Here is a 17643-nt window from a genome sequence, read left to right on the forward strand (position 1 = left end):
AATGATCCAGTGTTCATTAAATCAGCCAACCTCTTTTCATTCTCCTCTCTCTCTCTTCTCTCTTCTTTTTTAGCCTCTGCCCCAGATTTTTCAAAGAATCCAATGAAAAAGTTAGTCCAGGTGCAGGTGGGAAGCATGGTCAGCTTGGATTGTAAACCCAGCGCCTCCCCGAGGGCTCTCGCCTCGTGGAAGAGAGGAGATGTGACCGTCCAGGAGCATGACAGGTACCGGTTCCTCCCAGAGGGCGACATCAGCTTTCTCTGCACTCTGTATGGTAATGTGGACAAAGCTATCGGTGGGAAATGAAGTGGCACTTGAGTAGCGTAAGAGGTATTTAAGACCCAAAACCAAAATTCTTTTATTCTATAATACTATCATGATATTGTAATCAGTCTATGTTAGCTGTACACCTACCCAACTTCTTCCTATGTGAACTATTTTAGCAAGGATTTTCTCCAGTGTTCCTGGAAGGCCCAAGCAGAATGATAGAAGGATGTCAGCTCCAGGTGCAGGCCAATGTCCAAGAACAAAGAAGAGATGATGTAGCAAAATATAATAACCAGCATTGTTTTTACCTTGTACTAAGATAACTTAGTGTTGCTTGAAGCCAAGGCTTTCCTAGGGTCCTATGTGTTAAAGTAACATTGAAGGGAAGAGGCAGAATTCAGTTCAATTCAAAGCACAGATTCTGGAGCCAGACCGCCTGGGTTGTACTCTCCATTGTGCCTTTACTGACTTGATAAGGCTGCCTAATCTTCAATGCCTCACGTCTGTGTTTGTCAGTGGGGAGGATGATAATAGTTCATGTTTCATGTTCAGTAGTGTTATGCAGATGAGGTGCATGAATATTCATAAGGATCTTGGATCAATACCAGCCGGAGAGTGCGTGCTTAGATTGACTGTTTTGCTATGCGTTGAGTACATAATGCTCAGAATGGGTGCTAAGGAATGGCCCATGTCCTCATCCTAAAAACCTGTGTTACATTAGATGGTAAGTGCATATATACTTGGAGATGGAACTAAGGTTGTTAACAGTGGATTTTAAAGTAAGGATATTAACTTGGATTATCGCGGTGAGCCCAAAGTATTACTTAAGTCTTCATAATAGGAGGTAGAAGGCAGAAGGATGGGTCACAGGTATGCTGATTAGAGAAGCAGCAGGTATTGAAACATGAGAATGAACTTGACATGTGTTCATAGTTCTAAAGTTGTTGGAAGGAGCCACCAGCATAACCACCAGCTGTGCCGAGAGCAGCAGGATCTTCAGTTCCATAACCACAGGAACTGAGTTCCACCAGTATTCTGAATAAGCGTAAACAATTCTGGGGTCTTCAGAAAGAATACATCCCTGCCAGTTGGTTTTAGCTCAGTCAGATCTTAACTGGAATTCCAGTCTCTACAACTGTAAGACAAACTTATTATATTGCTTAAGTCACTGCATTGGAGATCATTTGTTATGACAACAATAGGAAACCCAATACAGAGCTCTATGCGAATGACCAGGACTTAAAGGATGATATAATATGCCTGTTGTGTCAAAGCTAGGATTTGAATCCATGACTCTGTGACTGGAGGCTATAGCGGCTGCACATTTTCAGAGCCAGCTCTTGTGTAGGGAGTCCAGAATCTTACAGGCGATCTCACCTTTGAAGTCATGGAGTCCAAATTACTACTTAGACACGAGAGAAAAAACAAACGGTTGTAAGTTAAGCGATGGGAATTTGCTTTACTGAAAATCACCAAGTTGTATAGCAAACAACCAGGTTGAACCACTCTTAGATTATAGGCCGAAAGGAACTCTTAGATGAGTTGATTACAACAACACAACCTGCAAGACAGACGTAGCAGGATGACAAGGCAGAATTGTGAAGTAGGTGTTCAAATATAGTCCAGACAAATACCAGGACAAATACCAGGACGTAGAATGGATTTCTGAGATAGTCGTTTCAACTTCGTTTTTGTAAATCATGTTGAACAGGTATACGTTTGTGCAGCAAAATAGGTTATATTTGATTATACTGGGAGACTTCCTACACTAACCATTTTGTGTTCAAAAATTTTAAGTAATTTTGACTGTATCCAGAAGTTAAATAATAATACTTTCCCAAGGAATTCAGTGCTTTGCACAATAAGAAAGGCATCCATTCTCATAATATTATAATATATAAGCAGAGGTTTTATCTTCATTTTAAAAGAAGATTAAAAATGAAACTTAGTTCACTAAGCAAGTAAAATTTACCCCAACAATGTAATTTTACCCCAAATGAGATTTACTCCAACATTGTGATGATCTAGGAAAAAATGAGTGTAAGTTCTCGAGTCCATGCTGAAATTTCCCATAATTCTGTTAATTATGGGAAACTCGGGAACTTACATCCTGCATAAAATAGAGGCAGTAATCGCATACCTCAACACACAGTGAATATAAATTAAGCATTTAACAGAATGTCTGATATTTGCAGATATACTAATCAGTAAAATAAAGTTATGCTAGGAGACTTCATAGAACCATGAAATTATAGGATGAATTGATGGGATAAACTATTTGAAATCCAGTAAGTTTTCCATACGATTTTCCATGACCTTTTTGAAGCCTTTCTATATTACAATGAAAATGTTGCAAGTGCCATGGCCAAGGAAGAAGCTTCTGGTGTGTTCGTTGCATGCATTTTGGCTGGTTGTTTTCTCTTAAGGTGGGCATTCAGAGGCCTCTAAGACTTCACAGTCATCAAATTGGCCCACCTTCCTCCTTGGCTGCTTGGTTAGTGGCCTCTCGATGACATCTCTCCCTTACGAAGGACTGCCCAAACAGTCCTCCATATCATCCCCGCCATGCCTTACTCATCAGAAACTAGCGAACACATTCAACTACAAGAATTGGATAGTTTGTGTGTCTTCTGTAGGTCAGTTTGCCCTGTTTGTTTTGTTTTTAAATGGAGCTTGTTTCTAGAGATGTGAGGAAAATATTGCTACTCCAGTGGGGTCTCTTGGTAAGACAGTTCTCTGCTTCCTTAAAGCCCACCGTGTCTGCGCTCTGTACGATGTTTTTTTAAATCTTCTCTTTGGATACTAAGACATTTTCAGATTTGAAGACAGACTTAAAAAAAAAGGCAGCATGATAAGAAGAGGATTCACAGGATTGACATTCAGATGCTGTTTTTCCTCTCTGGACAGCAGAAAGGCTCGGTGAGCCAGAGCCTTGATGCTTAGGGACAGGACTGCTAGAGGCAATTAGGGAACAAGTTGTAGATCTGAATCTTCTCCAAATTCATGGGTAATTAAAGTGGCCACAGTCATCACTTGGTAATGGAAGCCTCGTATCTATCCCTCTTGGCATGATCCACCGACAGCAGCCAAATGAGGGCAGCACGTTAAATGGCAGATTTATTATAGCTTTTTAGTCACTGAGTCTTCCAACCTAAAAACTGCAGATTCAAATCTCATTTCAGGGAAAGACTAGTTCAGTGATGCGTTTGAAAATAGAAAGAAAGTAGTCTAAATTGCCGAATTCTTTGGAACCAATGAGAGTCTTTGCTTTCAAGTATGGAAGAGATTTCAAGCTAAGGTAGTCATGGGATACTGCCCAACGGAAGTCCTCGAACACTTCTAAAAAAAAAAATAGATAACAGGTTGATAATGGATTCTGGACTCTTCAGATTATTAAGTTCTCCTTCATTCATGCATTCAAAAACGTTTTCAGTACTGTCTTCCAGGCAAGAGATACTTTTCCTTTTATCAGAGAAGATGATCCCATCGTTTGTAACGGTCACGGATAGCAGACAGGTAATGCAGAGAAGTTACAATGAAATGCATTGGGAAAAGCTCAGACATATGCAGAAATTATCTGGGAAGAGTACATTTACAAAGTAGGATCACAGTAAGCTTTGCGCAGAATGGAATGTCTCTATACTACAACTTGATATATGACAGTGACTTGCTACCAAAGAAAACTGCAGGGAGAAGGAACAGTATGTATAATTCCCAGAGGTGAGGAGTGGACTGGCTGTTCTCACAGTCCATTCAGACTGCTCTAACTAAACATCTTAGCCTTTGTAACTAAGTTGTAGGAATTTCTTTCACCCAGTTCTAGGGTCTGGGATGTCTGCAGTAAATCATATGTCCCATCACAGGGTCACAACAGGCAAGGCAACTCCCTTCCACTGTTTTATAAGGGGACTGATTCTATTCACTAGAGCTTGGGATTTAATGCCCAAGCAATGTGACAACAAAAGGATAAAATCAAAGTAGCAGAAGATCAAATAGGAAAAAAATAAAAATAAGATAAAATAAGAAAAGAAGTGGCGACAAAGGATTGGAATGATGGGTTCTGGAGACAAGAATTCCACGTGGCAGCAACCCAGCAATCCAAACAAGAGGGTGTTGGAGCTTGAACTGAAGAAAGGCGGCATGAACCAGAGAGAAGTCTGAGTTAGCTTGGGAAGTTGTTGAGGATGTGCAAGATCGGAAAGAGGAGAGTCAACAATGATCTCTAGACTTCCAAGCTGGGCATCAGAGGGCATTCAGCATGTCAGAGACCCTTGCCTAAAGGGCAGTACCAAGGGCAAATATGATGAGTCATACTTTGGAATGGGTGAGTTTAAAAAGTCTCCTGAAAACAGCAGCTGAGGGGTGGCAGCTGACACAGCAGCCGAGACCCTCATTGTGGTGCCTGCATTCTGCGTGTGAGTGCCTGAATTCAAGTCACAGACGTGTGGGTAGGAAAAAAGTCATGGCAGTACTGGTAACCTCAGGAAACCCAAGTGAAATTCCGGGTACCCTGGCTGTTGTGATGATTAGAGAAGTAAGCCACTGGTAGCAAATAATAGGCTGTCTCTTTCTCTCACTAACTCACTCTCTTTCAAATAACTGATAAGGGAACACTAACTGGATATGTGCATGCACTGGCAGCAATTGACTATATATGAACGTGAAACTAATGAGAAAAGTCATGGTGGTTACAGTTCACAACCTGGCTGAGATGCGGATGGTGACCCATGCTTCAAGGCAGTGTCTACAGGTGTCTGGGAAGACAGATATTGTTAAATGGTTAGAGAGTGGGTGAGGAGTGCACCTCTTATCCAAGAAGCCCCAGGAGAGAGATTCAAGTGATATGTGAACAACACTTTATTTAGGCTCATTTAGGTCTCAGTATATTTGTGAACTAAAGCTCATCTTAAATCAATATTTTACACCTCAGAATTCCTTGCATTGCAGCATGGAGTATTTATTTTTGGTTTTGTGTGTGTGTGTGTGTGTGTGTGTGTGTGTGTGTGTTGATGTCATCCGGTACTGGGCAGGTATTGTATTTTTTCTCCCAACAGAAAGCATGTTTTTTGGAGAAACGTAACTGTTTTGCCCTTGTGAACATCAAATAGTATTTCACCAAGTATTAAAGTTTTAGGGCAGCTCCGCTCATTTGTTCGTGTAAATCCATGCGTTTGCAAAACGACCAATTAAAATTGTTTCTTTCATTTTCTTCAAGCAAGCTAAAATGGAAAAAGACCTTAGAGAATGAGAACAGACATGCAATACACAACAGAATAGCCCACTGGCATATTTTAAAGAATGCTCACGTTTCTCATCCATCATTTTTGGTACTTAAAACACATTAGCCAATTATTTTTAAAAATAGGAGCCTTCACTTGGGTGCTGTTGCTTATTATGGTAGATATTTTATTGCTGTAGCCTCAGTTCAGAAGAGTCAAAGAATGGCCCATTACTCCTAATTAAACACATTAAAATTGTGTCAGATGTTCTCTGCAGCATTTAATACTATGGAAATGGAAATGCCTTCAAGAGAAGGAAATGGTGGAGATTGTTTTCCAAATGTGGATAGTTGTAATCCAGCTAGTGTTTTTAAAATAGGTTATGAGCCAATATTAGATGTATGTTTTGCATACAGTTGGAAACCAGCTTTAAAATGCAACAGATGTTGCATACTGCATGATTTTACATTAGTAGCAACTATTGGTCCTCTTTCCAGAGCCTGGGAGTCAGTAAGAGCTTGGTTCTCTGAGTGAAGGACTGTCCTAACTCTTAACTGTGACTGCACTTGGATTACTTTGGTTAGAACTCACAGTCTGTCCACTGAAGTGGATGAGTTTTTCTTTATGTAAGCTCTACTTTGATTTTTTTTTTTCTTAAAAAAAAAGATTACATGCCATTTTATGCTCAGTTCAACCTGATTTGATGAGTAGCTCTGGCAATGCTTCCAAAAACTTCTGCCTTTTGTGAAACATTGAATCACTTGGTGGGGACTTAGAAGCAGAAGTTGTCTGGCCAGAAACTAGGCCAGGACATTCAGAGCCAGGGCTGTGACACTCCTGGCACCGCCTCTCCCAGTGGTTGGCGGCCTCACTTTAGTACTCATGCATCGAGGACCCCTGCTACTGTGTACCAGATCCATGAGGAAGGAACACTTCTCCTCGGCTCACCCCTTTGGCCAGACAGTTTCTACCTTGATCTCTCCCCTACCCCTCAGGCTGCAACCCAACCTCACCCACAAACTGAAAGAATTGTCTTAGTGTCCATTCCATCCACAGCCTGCCCAATAAAACAGCTGGCCCCGCGTGGCCCTCACACAGGTACAGGAGCTCAATGGTTTTCCATTAATCTTCTAAGCTGTGCAACCGATCTGTCCTCAGATTTCAGCTAATGCTTTACTCCTGGACCCAGAACAATGAATTAGTCTCTGTTGAACTTTGCATCATGAAGGAACATCTCATTCATAACGTGCGGTGCTACCGCTTTCTGGAACTTTGTGTAAACTGATAGAAAGGGATGTTCCTGCTCCTGTTTGTAAGAAAGATATTGTCCACAAGTGTGTGCTAGATATCTGCCCTGTGTCTAGACCTGGGAGTACCTATGTGAATCAGAAACATATAGTCCTCAAGGAACCCATGGGTTGGTTTGTTTTGTTAGAAAGCCAGGAATTAAGCCATCCTTATAGAGGACTCAACTGTCTAATCTAAATGGCCATATGATGTATTCTGTGATCTAGCACATTTTAAAAAACAACATGGAGGACACGAATTTGGCGTAGGAGTTCAGACACCATTTGGAATGACTGTTCATATCAATTCAAGTATCCGCTGCCCCACTTCCCCTCCATCTTCTTGCTGATGTACAGCATCTGTTGGTGAAAATACTTTGTTTGCTTCCACTACATAAAGGAGAAACTGATTCAGTCCAGGGCTCTTGGATTTACTCCTGTCTAACCTTGGATGTTGAGGGAAGGCATTTGGGACGGACATTTGGGAAGACAAAGGACAGACATTTCTCAGTCTGTTAAATCAAATGAAAATATATAAATAAAAGCTTTAAAAAGGAAAGGGGGCGTTAATAGTAATTCCCTCCAGCACAACACATCCAGACCAACTGAAGCCAGTGGGCGTTGTCGTCCTGTCTATAATGGTGGTGTGTAGAAGGCAGCAAGAAGCACATAGAGAGATCTTGTCTCAGCCGGGAGAGAGAAGAGCCCCTCCAACCCTCCCTCCCCCAAGAGACAGTCATCTCGAGGGAAGTGATGTCAAATAGAGAAAAGTGAAAGTGGAGAGAAAAGGTCACCCAGACAAAATGGATCACTTAGATAACAAATGAAACGACATAGCGACTTCTTTATTCTAGTTGTGTCAGTGGCAAATGGCAATTTCTCGCCTTCAAGAGATGCTGCGATGTCAGATCCACCTTTCCCCTCTGGCTGCCCCAGCTCATACTTTCAGGTCTCGTAAGCTTCCAGCTGGAAAAGAGGGAAAGGCTGATGGAAGTCCCATGCCCCCCGGGAGGATGAGGCTGAGGACATTTCGTCTGGAAGAGGGGGGTCAGACAGCATGCTGTGTGTTCTCTGCCGTACCTCATCGTCCACCAGAACCTCTGTCACTCCCTCTGAGTGACAAGAAAGTTGAAGTTTCTGTGTGTTTGTATCATTATTTGCATGAATTATGCATGCCTAATTGACATGCAGTATAGTAATTGCCAGGCACATTATTCACTGTGTCAGATGAAGCTAAATGTGAGGCTATTTTTTTTTTCTACTTTCCCATTTAATTTTAGCTCTGGGAAAGAGCAAAGCCTCAAAGTCGAAGGACTCAGCTCAGGTGTTGCCTCAGTCCTTTGCCTCCTGCATAGTGTCCCACAAGTTGCATAACCCTGAAGTCTTGATTTCTTGCTTTGCCAAACAGGGCTGGGAGTCCTTGATGGAACCAGGGTATAGTCACCCTATGACTATGGTGTGGTGCGCATGCTTATTGAGAAGTGGGCCAACGACACTCCTCCCTTGGGACAGGCAGGAAAGCATGGGGGTTCCTTTGGGTAAATCATTTACAACTCTCGAGTCTGTTCCATTTCTCTCATTCTGCAGGACCCCTTTCTTTTCTGTTGGCACTCTGATGGCAAAGATTGAAAATAACTTGTGTCTGCTAATGTGGCTTCTGTGTAGACTCTTAGAAGAAAGGGGACATGACACTATAGTTACTGTTGGGTAGTAAGCTGCTACAGCTTAATTTTTTTTCATTGTGCTGCTCGGTCCTTTTATGGGTTAGAGAGACTGAGTTGAAAAGAAGGGTAAGCACAAATCTTTCATTTTTCGGACAATCAGCTAGGTTTTATATTATTTAAGCCTTCTTAAATAAATAAAATCCACTCAAGTATTTCAAAGTCATGGCTGCCAAATGGCCTCTGAAGTTATATCAGCTAAGTTTTGTGGGTGGCCACGTGGTTCCTAAATCCATATGGTGAATTTGTTTTTTTATGGATTATGAAAGCGAAGGCCACTGAAAAACTATTTTGATCTTTGTGGGGAGAAAGTAATGTGATGAACATTACTGTGCGTGTTATAGGAATCCATGGTTCCTTGCTTCACAGTTGGAATCAGGTAACTTAATTCCTATCCGTGTCCAGCAAAGCAGTGTTACTTACCAGCAGTATCCACCCAGTTACATTTCTCTAGCCCTACGACACGTCTCGCTCAAACCCCAATATGGATCCAGACACCTAGCCAGTCCAAGTTCTGTATCCCTAGTCTCATTCCAACTTCAAAACAAACAAACAAACAAACAAACAAACAAAAATGACACAAATGCTAAAGGTAAGAAACTGCATTCTCTTTTGCATTTTCTGCATTTTTTTAAAAGGCAAATTTACGGAGAGAAGAGGCAGAGGAAAAGATTTTCCATCTTTTCACTAGTTCACTCCCCAAATGACCACAGTGGCTGGAGCTGAGCTGATCTGAAGCCAGCAGTAAGGAGCCTCTTCCAAGTCTCCCATGTGGGTGGAAGGTGCAAGGACTTGGGCTAGCGTTCGTTGCGTTCCCGGTCCATAAGCGGGGAGCTGGGTTGGAAATGGATCAGGCAGGACATGAACTGGTTGACCCTTGGAGGTGGAGAATTACCTTGTTGAGCCATGGCACCAACCCTCTCTACTTTATATAGATTGGAAACAAACAGAAAACAAAACCAAACCAAACCAAACCCTGTTGCTTTCTTAAGAATAAGAATGTTAATTGTTGAGCGCCATCAAGATAGAGTGCAAAAGTAGCTAGACTATGGCCTTTTAAATAATCCTTAAAAGAAAGGAAACCGAAGCAGATTTATCTGTACATTCTTGCAGTTTCCCCTGGCTGGAATCTGTTTTCTTTTCAATCTACAAAACCCTTACTCATCACTCACGGTCCAGCTTATTGTTACGCCCTGTGGGAAGCCTTCTGGAAGCGTGATGGGTGAGATGAATTGATCCTTCCGCTGTTTTACTCTAGTGGCTTCTTCATCTCAGATGTGTCACAGGGTATTGTGGCTGGCTCACTGCCTTGTGGCAGGGCCTTTACCATGTTCATCTTTGTGTCTTCAGTTTCTGCTCCATCCACATTTGTTCAATATTCATTTACTTATCAAGTATTTAGTTAGCACCTGGTGTTTCCATAAATATTACTGCAGAGTAAGTCACCTTAAGAAGGGTTGCAAAAAAATTTTTTTTTCTTGTGAAATCATTGGGATATTTATAAGACCAATGCTGGACCATGCAAGATTATCAACTAAGAAGTATCCAGCTGGGGATGAACTGAATTTTCAGGCTCACCTGCGGTTGCCTGGTGAAGCCAAACTAAATGAGTTTGAGGCCTTATGTGGCCCTTGTCTCTATGTTACTCAGCATCCCTCACGCCTGAAAGCAGCATTTGTTTTATTTATTAGTCCCGGGGAGTGGGCCTAAGTACCCGAGGCATCAACGACGTTACAAATGAACGTCGAAGGCATCATCGTGAAGCTGTATCACCTGCGTTCTGAAGACAGAGAATTATGTATTTCACTGAGTCCCAAGGCTAGCCAGATTCCTAGAGCTGGAAGCTGGACTCATATCAAATCATCATCGCTGTTAGTATTTGGTAAGAGAGAGAGGGGACTCCCATCTGCTGGTTTCACTCCCCAAAGGATTGCTGAGACTGAGGCCAAAGCTGAGAGCCAGGAACTCGAGTCAGAACCCTGTTGCTTGATCCAGTCATGCTGCCTCCCAGGGCCTGTGCTAGCAGGAATCTGGTTGGGGACAGGAACAGAAAACAGGTCGTTAGCAGGAACAGAATTGAATACTGATGCCAGACACTCCAGTGTAGAACTGAATATCTTAACTGCTAGGCCAAACACCTGCCCTCTAACCCCCCCTAGTTTTATCAAGATAAATTTGAGAAATTAAAATTATATCCATATATATCAAAGGTTGATTTGTTCATTTGAAAGGCAGAGTTATAGAGATCTTCTATCCACTGGTTTACTCCTCCTATGACCATAATGGCTGTGGCTGAGCAGATCTATAGCCAGGAACCAAGAGCTTCTTCCAGTTCTCCCAGTTTAAATCAGGATCCCAAGGATTCGGGCCACCTTTTGCAGCTTTCCCAGGCATATTAGCAGGGAGCTAAATTGGAGGTACTGTATCTGAACTCGAACCAGACTCCACATGGGATGTGAGTGCCCCAAGTGGCAGCTTTGCCTAGTATGCCAAATTAGACATGTTTAAGGGGTCCAAAATAGTTGCCATGATCAAGCCAATTAACATCTCTGTCACCTCACACAGTTACTGTTAGTGTGTGTGGGGAATAAAAGCCATTAAGATGAACTCTCAGCAAGTTTCATTGGTGTGTTAGTCTTTCTGCATAACTTGACTGTAATACTGTTAGATTCTTACTTGCCCATCCTGCATAGTGGAACCTTTGGGCTCTGATTAATGTCTTCCCACCTAGCTGTCCCTGGCAGCCACCATTCATTCATTCTGCTCTCTGTTTTTGTGGGCTTGACCGTTCAGGGTTCTTCATGCAAATGAGATGATGTCATGTGTGTCTTTCTGTGTCTGCTTTATTTCCCGTACTGCAAAGTCCTTTAGGCTCATCCTTGCAAGAATCAGGTTCCTGTCCCATTTTAAAGACTGAATACTAATCTGTTTTACATTTCTATATCTTCCATGTTTTTTAAGGGTGTTTTTAAAAAATTTTTTATTGGAAAGTCAGATATACAGAGAGAAGGAGATATAGAGAGAAAGATTTTCCATCCATTGATTCATTCCCCAAGCGACCACAATGGCCATAACTGAGCTGGTCAGAAGCCAGGGGCCAGAAGCCAGGAGCTTCTTCCAGGTCTCCCTTGCAGGTTTAGGGTCCCAAGGCTTTGGGCTATCCTTCACTGCCTTCCCAGGCCACAAGCAGGGAGCTGGATAGGAAGTGGAGCAGCCAGGATATGAACCAGCGCCCATATGGGATCCCAGTACATGCAAGACAAAGACTTTAACCACTAGGCTACCCTGCCAGGCCCTGTCTTCCATATTTATCCATGCATCAGATTTCCTAAGTGAGTTGCAGGCTTGCCAGGGAGCCTGAAAGTGGGAACTGTGGGTGGGATAACCATAGAGCAACTCAATCCGAAGCTTCCTCTGTGCTGTGCATTCTGCTAGACCTGCAGCTGCCAGGGCGAGTAAGTCAGGTATGGGTCACTCTTCCTGGAGATTGAAGAACACTTAGCCAAAATAAATAAATAAATATGTAGTGTAATTCAAGAAAGGCCTCCTTTAAAAAGTAATTTATTAGGAGACATCTAGTGAGAAGCACCAAGCATGCCAACAAGTGGGGGAAGAATTTTCCAGACGGGGATCTCCAAAAGGGTGAAGCCCTTGGATTAGGGTTAGGTGGAATAACTTGAAGTCCTGGGTGATTCGTGTGCTGAAAGGCAGGCGGTAAGAGGGAGGTGGAGCCCATAAAGGCAATCCTGGCCACCCAGAACAAGAGTGTGGATTCTGATTCTAACTGGATTGAGACTTTAAAGCATGGGGGGGGGGGTGTGATAGGATCTGCTGAATGGTGACTCTGGCTACAATGAGGGGGAGGGTGACAGGATGAGCAGAGAAAGGAGGCAAGCATAGAATCGGCTTAGGAGGCAATTTATAGTCGCCAAATGTAGAGTTACTGCAGGCCTGACTTCTGGTAGAACAATAGAAATGGAGTGTGTGTTAGGAGGTGAGCTGGTGTAGCTCAAACATGGTCAGTTATGTGAGTCTCTAAGGGGTGGGTCCATGTTCTTGTATGTATTTTTCTTCTCTGAGATGTGTAATGCATTGTAAGTGCCTAATAAATATCTGTTACAGTGCATTTCACGTTTTCTTGGACAGTCCCGCATATCTTAAAAGTACCTATAATTTGCCCTATTTCTTAGACTTGTATAGAATTGATTTTTTAAATAGATTTCTCCTTGAAGCTTCCTATTTCAGTTGCAAAGAGTGCCTGTGTATTGGTTATTGCCTCTCCCTCATCCTGTCCCCAGAAATAGGGCTGAGTGGATGGAAGGTGGGATGAATGGCAGGTGGAGGTTGGGTGAGGCGCCGTTGCAGTGCAGTAGTCTCCAAGACAAAGCAGTGTGCAGATGGGTGGCAGTGCTTCCTGTCTCCAGATTCTGATGCCTGGCAGGAGTTATTCATACATTTGCAAATGGTTATATAAGTGCTACTGAAGGACATTTCGCACTGCCTAACAAGCTCAAAACTTTTTTGGGGGGACACTTTAACCTGTTTTTTCCACTTCCTAAGCTTATGTGTGACTCGTACAATTCCATCTTCATACAGATGTTGTGGTTAGAGTGGCGTTTCTGGGAAGATAAACGTATTTGATAGTTGATAATTAAGGCAGAACGTGCAAAAATTTTGTGGTGTTTTAAAAAAATCGAATTACTTCCTCAACTGTGACATGCAGATTTAAAGAAAGGCGCATGTTAACCTTTACCTTGACTTTGGATATTTTTAAAGAGTTCTTTATTTGAAAGTAGCGTGACAGAGAGAAGGTGAACCAGAGAGATACTATCATTCTGCTGGTTCACTCCCTAAGTGGCTGCAACAGCCAGGGCTGGGCTGTGTGGAACTAGAAGTCAGGAGCTTCATGCTGTGTTGCCATGCGAGTGACAGGGCCCGAGCATTGGTGCTGTCTTCCGCTGGCCGCTTTCTCAGACAAATGAGCAGGGAGCTGGATTGAAAATGTGGAGCTGGGACTTGAACTGGCGATCGTAGGAGATGCCAGCATTGCAAGGGGTAGCTCAACCACTGTGCTAAAATATAAGCTTCTGGATTTTTTTAGACACTTACTTTTTTGTAGTATTTATTAACTTATTGAATTGGAAAATGGTAGTACCTTGAAATTTTATGTAAATAAGTTTTTCTAGTTCAGATAATTTTTTTAAAACTTATGAATCACTATGTCTGTGACTTCTTTGTTAAAGTAGCCTAGTTTTTTTGCTGTTATGTCTTCTAGTTTATTGCATTATTTCTGTCAGGCCTCATTGCAAGAAAAAAAAAGGAAAAAACTTAAATACACAAAATTAACAGTAAGAAGAATAGGAAGGAGATGTGTAAATATATTTATGTAAACATAAATAAATAGATATCATGTTGAAATGTTCTGGAATATAGGTTACATTAGGACAAAATAAATCCTTCCCAGTATTTATTGCTGCTTACCACAGAGCATAGTCTCTAAGATAAGTTCAGTAAATATTTGTAGTGTTCATAGAATGAATGTCGGATGTTCTTTTGCAGCACATGCAAAAGATCCAGTTGCTTAGTTGAAACGCCCAATTTCGGGTCCACGTGTGCCAATAAATAAACCAAGAAAAAATAGTACTAATTCATAATCCACAGAATATGAAATAAAGTGATTTAATGAGAAGATACACAAGTCTTGCTAAGCCACGAGGCAAACGCGTGTGTCCTGCCGCCATGGAAGCTCTCTGAATAATGCAGTGTTAACAGTCAGCATCCTTCACTTACAAAGTTTTTCTCCTTTTTCCAAAGGAAACTGAACATTAAGATTAAACAAAAAAAAAAACCTCTTGAAAAAGAAAAAAAAAGTATTTCTTTTTAATGAGCTTCCCACGAATGTCATTTCTCACGTGTATGAGTTTTGAAGCCAGACTTAAATTTTGTATTATTTCATCGCATGGGCAGTGGCTCAGCAGATCCAATGCCTGAGTCAAGAAGTGATGACCCCACCCTCAGGGGGAAGAGAGCAGTGGGCAGGACTATAACTTTTCTTCAAAATATATTGGCGTCAACTCCGTTGCATGGACATCATGTGTGGTATAAGACTTGTGTTCTTGATCTGCGCAACTCACATTTTGTGCAAGATAATTCAAAAGAACACCAGTCATTATGAAAGAACATCTCAAAACATTTTTAGAAAGGCTTAACACTGAAACATCTAAGACAAAAGGTTTTTTTTTTATTCCTGTGTAAAACCACATTTATCACTTAATTATTTTTTTATATAAATTTTGGTTTTTTATATTATATTTTTTATATTATTTTTTATATTTTTTATATTTTTTGTTTGTTTACATGGGTGATCAGGGTGGGAAGAATCGAGGTTTTGGGGAAAAATTGGGTGAACTCATGAACCTCACAGACAGGTTCCAGGACCAGGCTAGGCAACCCGAGTTCCACTAGATCCCCCAACCCTGGGGTTCATGAACCTGAAACATACCCAACAGGAAGGCCCAGGATCTGGGCCAAGCAATGTTGGCAACACCCTCGTCGCCACGTACCCCGAGCCGAGCGGAGGGACTAGGGTTGCAACGCAGACAACGCAGAGAGACAAGACAAGGCAACACGCAGTACGCCGAATGCCGATCGATGACAGATTGATTCATCTTTATTGCAACTCCAGACTTTCTTTTATACTCTGCTTAGCTCCTCCCAGTAGTGGCCACCCTAAATCCCTTCAGTTCCTCCCAGTAGTGGCAACCCTAAATCCCTTCAGTTCCTCCCAGTGTTTATCCAATCCTCTAGTGGCCACCCTAAATCCCTTGAGTTTTATCCAATCCCTTGGCAGATAACTTGACAATAGGAAGCAGGAACTTGCGGTTAAGCCAGTGGCTATATGTATCAGGCCAAAATTACCAATCCTGTTATGCTCTGAGAAACAAGCTAAGCTGTGGAGTTAATCCTTGGGAGACCGGTGCCTGCAAAGCAACCCAAGCTCCACTGATTCCTGGGGCTCAGGGACCAGGCTCCTACCACATAGGTGGGCCCCAGGACCTGCACCAAGCTACCTGAGCCCTGTCAGATTCCCCAGTCCCTGGGATTCATGCACCCTGTCGCCACTGGGCTCAGACTGGCATGACTTGCAATCTTATGTGCAGCCTGGTCTAGTCTAATCTGCCCCCATTCCAGCTCCTGCTGGTGGGTCCCACAGCCTATCCCAGCCCAGTCTGAGTATTGTCCCAGTATTAATGTGAACTGGCTGGTGTTGCAGCCCGATCTGGCTCTTCCTGCCTCCTGCCCTGATTCTCAGATCTACCAGTGAGTGTTATGTGCTGGCCCAGACTGGTCTGTCCCCAGACCTGACCCACATGTATACTGGTGAGTACTGTAACCTGGCAAGGTCTGGGCTGCTCCTTGCCTAGCTTCTTGTGCTCTCCTGCAGGGACCATGTTCCGATGAAAAAGTTTCCCAAGTTCCTCCATTGAGTCTCCTCCCAGTGGCAGTTCTCGCACACAGCAGTGGGTCGTTGGCCCAGGTTGACTTTGTCCTCCTCCTGTCCTGGCAAGAACTCTAGCCTTGCTCGATTGGCCACACCCATTCTGGTTCTTGTTGGGTGTTGCAGAACAGCAATAGTTGGTCCACATCCCGACACAGCTTTCATGTAGTTTAGCAAGAGTCAAGTTCTAGCCTAGCCTGTTTGTTTTTTTTTTTTTTTTAAGATTTATTATTATTGGAAAGCCGGATATACAGAGAGGAGGAGAGACAGAGAGGAAGATCTTCCATCCGATGATTCACTCCCCAAGTGACCGCAATGGGCCGGTGCGCGCCGATCCGATGCCGGGAACCAGGAACCTCTTCCAGGTCTCCCACGCGGGTGCAGTGTCCCAAAGCTTTGGGCCGTCCTCGATTGCTTTCCCAGGCCACAAGCAGGGAGCTGGATGGGAAGCAGAGCTGCCAGGATAAGAACCGGCGCCCATATGGGATCCCGGGGCGTTCAAGGCGAGGACCTTAGCCGCTAGGCCATGCCTCTGGGCCCATAGCCTAGCCTGTTTTACACCCAACGTGGCTCTTACGAGTCCTAGTGGGGGCTGGAGTCTAGCCCAATCTGTCGCTCCACCATCTTAGTGCACACCTGTGCAGGTGTAGGCTGTAGCCATATCCAACCAAGCTTGCTGCCCCTAATCCTCTTGTCCTCACCAGTGGGGACCCTGTTAAGTCCCCAGCAGGTCCTGATTCAACCCATAGCTCTTGGGCGAGCCAGCCGAGATTGCAGTTCTACAGGGGTGAGCCCACATTGCCCCCACATTTCTGCTATCAGACCCACTTCTCTCACTCTTATTCTCCCCTCCAAGCCAATTTGCTGTCCATCCCCTACTCACATACACATGGACTTGTCAGTGGAAGTCCCTCAACTGTAATTCTTACCTGGGCATAAAAACCACAGATCTCACTATTACCTGTACGATCCCTCATTCCCATGTAAATCAAGACCCCTCAGATCATGAGGGTGTGCCACTGGGTGGCTCGCCCAAGGGGCTTTGCCCAGTGCCTTTGGTGCCGGGGCTGCCCAGGCCCATCCAGGAAGAGCCATGCAGCCTGGCTACAGGAACGTGTGCTGGTCAAAAAATAATGAACTTCCAAGATGGGGTGGTCTCAGAAGCCCACTGAGCATTCCTGTCCCTAGGCAGCCAGTGTGCTCAACTGTGCATACTAGTGTTGGTTAGAAAAGCCTCCAAGCAGGGTGTCCTGAAGGCCCACTGAAAGTGCCCCTCCTCCAAGAGTACTGTAGACAAAGATATTTTAAACATACTTCCATCTTTTTTAAAATTTTTAAAGATTCATTTTATTTTTATTGGAGAGTCAGATATACAGAAAAGAGGAGAGACAGAGAGAAAAATCTTCCATCCGATGTTTCACTCCCAAAGTGAGCGCAATGACTGGTGCTATGCCAGTCCAAAACCAGGATCCAGGAACTTCTTCCAGGTCTCCCACATGGGTGCAGGGTCCCAAGGCTTTGGGCCATCCTCGACTGCTTTCCCAGGCCACAAGCAAGGAGCTGGATGAGAAGTGGAGCTGCCAGGATTAGAACCGGCGCCCATATTGGGTTCCAGGCGTGTTCAAGGCGAGGACTTTAACCGCTAGGCCACG

The 17643-nt window shown here is 43.4% G+C and overlaps 1 protein-coding gene across 1 annotated transcript in view; it reads left to right on the top strand.

Annotated features, from left to right (window-relative positions):
- Window positions 1-17643, top strand: part of CNTN3 (contactin 3) — a 283223-nt gene that overhangs the window by 190992 nt on the left and 74588 nt on the right. The window contains exon 10 of the mRNA XM_004581629.3: window positions 74-224. Coding sequence (XP_004581686.2) covers window positions 74-224 — 151 coding nt within the window. The remainder of the gene's footprint in view (window positions 1-73; window positions 225-17643) is intronic.

This window comes from Ochotona princeps, chromosome 21, assembly GCF_030435755.1.
Source record: "Ochotona princeps isolate mOchPri1 chromosome 21, mOchPri1.hap1, whole genome shotgun sequence".
In the NCBI taxonomy this organism is placed as follows: domain Eukaryota; kingdom Metazoa; phylum Chordata; class Mammalia; order Lagomorpha; family Ochotonidae; genus Ochotona; species Ochotona princeps.